The sequence below is a fragment of the Nicotiana attenuata genome, chromosome 1, assembly GCF_001879085.1.
Source record: "Nicotiana attenuata strain UT chromosome 1, NIATTr2, whole genome shotgun sequence".
NCBI classification, from domain to species: domain Eukaryota; kingdom Viridiplantae; phylum Streptophyta; class Magnoliopsida; order Solanales; family Solanaceae; genus Nicotiana; species Nicotiana attenuata.
In genome coordinates, this window is record NC_031989.1 from 73,992,673 (window position 1) to 73,996,473 (window position 3,801).

The 3,801-nt window shown below is 42.3% G+C and overlaps 1 protein-coding gene across 1 annotated transcript; it reads left to right on the forward strand.

Moving 5' to 3' along the window:
* LOC109237409 lies at positions 286–1,094 on the forward strand. Its single transcript, XM_019403719.1, has 3 exons — positions 286–430; positions 512–963; positions 1,056–1,094. The coding sequence occupies exons 1-3, from the start codon at positions 286–288 to the stop codon at positions 1,092–1,094; spliced, it is 636 nt and encodes a 211-aa protein (XP_019259264.1).

A 3,801-nucleotide genomic window follows, 5' to 3' on the forward strand; every position in this document is an offset into this window, starting at 1 on the left:
GAAGCTTAGACATTAGTTGTTGGCCTACACCACATATCTCATAACAAGAATGGATCCTCTGATGTACATATTCCAAAAACCAATGCCCACGGGAAGGTTAGCAAAGTGGAAAATCCTGCTCACTGAGTTTGACATTGTCTATGTCACCCGCACGGCGATGAAAGCTCAAGCCTTGGCGAATCACCTAGCCGGGTTGATGATGAATACCAACCCCTGAGTACTTACTTTCCGGATGAGGAAGAAAATTTAGTTGAAGTAATTCTAGAAGACACCAATGCTTGGAAAATGTTCTTTGATGGAGCTGTAACTGCAAAAGGTGTTAGGATTGGGGAAATTTTGATTTCTCCCACTGGTCAGCACTATCCGGCCACAGACCGAATTCGGTTCTTTTGTACAAACAACACCGCTGAATATGGAGCCGGCATTATGGGTATGAATATGGCGGTCGACATGGATGTGGAAGAATTGTTAATCATGGGAGATTCTGACTTGATTATTCGACAAGCTCAAGGTGAATGGGAAACTCAGGACATCAAGCTTATCCCATACAGGAAACATGTGAAAGATCTTAGCAAACGATTCAACTCTGTTGAATTCAGGTACATCCCTCGATTCCACAATGAGTTAGCTGATGCACTAGCTACCTTGGCTGCAGTGTTGCCGTATCCAGGCAATGCCCATATTGACCCGTTGGAGATCCAAATTCGAGAAAGGTATGGTTATTGCAATACTGTTGAAATAGAACCAGATGTTCAGCCACGGTATCATGATATTAAAAGATTCTTGAAAACAAAAGAATACCTCGAGCAGGCTAATAGAGACCAAAAGAGAGCCATTAGAAGGCTTGCTAGCGGTTTCTTCTTAAGCGGAGAAGTTTTGTACAAAAGAACTCCAGGTCTAAATCTTTTGAGGTGTGTAGATGCCAAAGAAGCTAAAAAGATCATGAACGAAGTTCATTCAAGAGTATGCGGCCCCCACATGAACGGATATGTCCTTGCAAAGAAAATCATGCGGGCAGGTTATTACTGGATGACCATGGAAAATGATTGCTTCAGTTTTGTCCGAAAACGCCATCAGTGTCAGATACACGGTGACCTGATTCATGCACCGCCTTCAGAGTTGCATCCTATGTCAGCACCTTGGCCACTTATTGCTTGGGATATGGATCTCATTGGGCCGATCGAGCCGAAAGCCTCAAATGGGCATAGATTCATCTTGGTTTCCATTGATTATTTCAAAAAGTGGGTTGAAGCAGTCACTTTCAAAGCCGTCACCAAGAAAGCAGTGGTGGACTTCGTACATTCCAACATTATTTGTCGTTTTGGTATTCCAAAAACTATCATTACAGACAATGCTACAAATTTGAACAGCCACTTGATGAGGGAGGTATGCGAACAATTTAAGATTACCCATCGGAATTCTACCCCTTATCGGCCCAAAGCTAATGGTGTTGTTGAAGCGGCAAACAAGAATATCAAGAAGATCCTCAGGAAAATGATTCAAAGTTCTAGACAATGGCATGAAAAGCTGCCTTTTGCATTATTGGGATATCGCACAACCGTGCGCACATCAATTCGAGCCACACCCTATTTATTGGTTTGTGGCACAGAAGCCGTAATACCTATAGAAGTTGAGATTCCCTCTCTTCGAATCATTGTTGAAGCTGAGATTGAGGATGATGAATAGGTCAAGACCCGGTTGGAATAATTACCTATGATTGATGAAAAGGGGATGGCCGTAGTTTGCCACGGGAGTTGTATCAACAAAGAATGGCCCGCGCCTACAACAAGAAAGTGCGGCCTAGAAACTTTAAGGTGAGGCAACTCGTTCTGAGACGTATTCTCCTGCATCATGAGGAAGCAAAAGGAAAATTTGCTCCGAATTGGAAAGGTCCGTACATTGTAAGAAAACTGTTGCCGAAAGGAGCGCTGTATCTGGGAGACATCGAAGGAAATGATCCCGAAACAGCTGTCAATGCAGATGCGGTCAAAAGGTATTCTGTTTGACCCTTTTACGTGATTTTAGTGCTCTCCGATTGGGATGACGAAGGCTTTCATTCTCGCTACCCAAACACTATCAACCCTTTGCAAATCCTTTGAGCCGATTACTCTTCTTTGATCACCCTCTTTGGAACTTGAAAGTGTTAAAAAAAACAAAAACAAAAGAAAAACAAAAACAAAAGTTTCCTTGAACTACGTTCGACTTGATTCCAAAAGGATACGTAGGCAGCCTCTCTCTGGGGTTCAGTCACACCAAAACAAAAATCCATATTTCCCCAAAATTGAAATTGGGGCAAAAGTTACAATGATTCGGCAATGGTTTCGCCTTAAAGGTTCCAAAGTTGTAATTCAGTCCAAATTCTTTTACCCAAATCCTGTTCAAGTCCTTCCGATCAATCAGCGAGAATGTTCAAATTGGAGGATACAATCGTTTGGATCTGATACAACAAAATAAGAGATATAAAATGAGAGAGTCTTATTGGTGAAAACCTTCACGGGCACCGTAAGGTGATGAAAATGAGAGTCTTATTAGTGAAAACTCGCAAAGAGCACTATCAGGCGACGGTGAGAAGAGAAATGAGAGAGGTCAGCTGGTGAAAACCCGCAAAAGGGCGCCACTGATCGAAAAGGGGATCGTCACAGCCATCGGCATCGACAGAGTCCTGGCAAGGTTTCTCAGTTTTGAGGTATGAGTTATAATGAATTTATGAGAGTTGGACGACTTACACAAATCGCGCATCCAGTCTAAGAGGCATGTCATGTTCATTGAAGTCCACATGCACTCCAGATAAGTCTTTCTTTCTTTTCCCCGAAAGGGATACCTCTCGTTTAAATTCATTTGTCCATTCCATTGCTTGTTTTCTTTGAATCCCTTTCTGTCTAATTCTGTTCTAAAACTAAGACAAAGAAAGGATGGCAAGATTGAATTACGGGGCTTTTGTTTGACACGAGCCAATGTTCAAGAAGGCACCTAGCCTCGGCAGGTGCATCGAGTCGACTTCGACTGGCCATGTTGGTCGATGCTTTGAAATCAAAAACTCCTGGAAAAAAAAAGGAAATCAAAGTCAAATGCCCACGAGGGTGAAATAAAGTTGAAAAAGGTTAAGTTCTACGTGATTAACCATCATGTAAAGTTCTGGAAAAGCCAAGTTCGCCACGGCCAGAAATAAAGTCGGTGCTCAGGGAACAAGCAATTGTAGTCCGGGCTGAGATCAAGTGACTGGAACGCTCAAGGCCACAAAACCAACCACTGTTTCAAACTGACAAATTGTTCTTTGTTTGAAAAACAAGAAACAGGTGTTAATTCAAAGCAACTTTGCAAGAAACAGGTGTAACAAAAAGAAACTGCGCAGAGACTAAAATGGCTCTGCAGCAATAATCAATCCAAAAGGGAAGTCTCCTCCAAATTCTTTCTAAAAATGATGAAAAATGAAATGCAAAGAAAGAAAAGAAGAAAAGTTCAAAATCATGGTAGTATAGGGTCTCCAATCCCTAGCTGTGTTTTTTCCAACATAGGATCTCCATTCCCTAGTTGATGCAAGCATAGCCTAAGCCAACATAGGGTCACCACTCCCTAGTTGATGTCAAAATAGGATCTCCACTCCCTAGTTGATGCCAGCATAACCTAATATCAACATAGGGTCACCACTCCCTAGTTGATGATTTTCCAACATAGGGTCTCCACTCCCTAGTTGATGATTTTCCAACATAGAGACTCCACTCCCTAGTTGATGCCAGCATAACCTGATGATTTTCCAACATAGGGTCTCCACTCCCTAGTAGATGCCAGCATAACCTGATG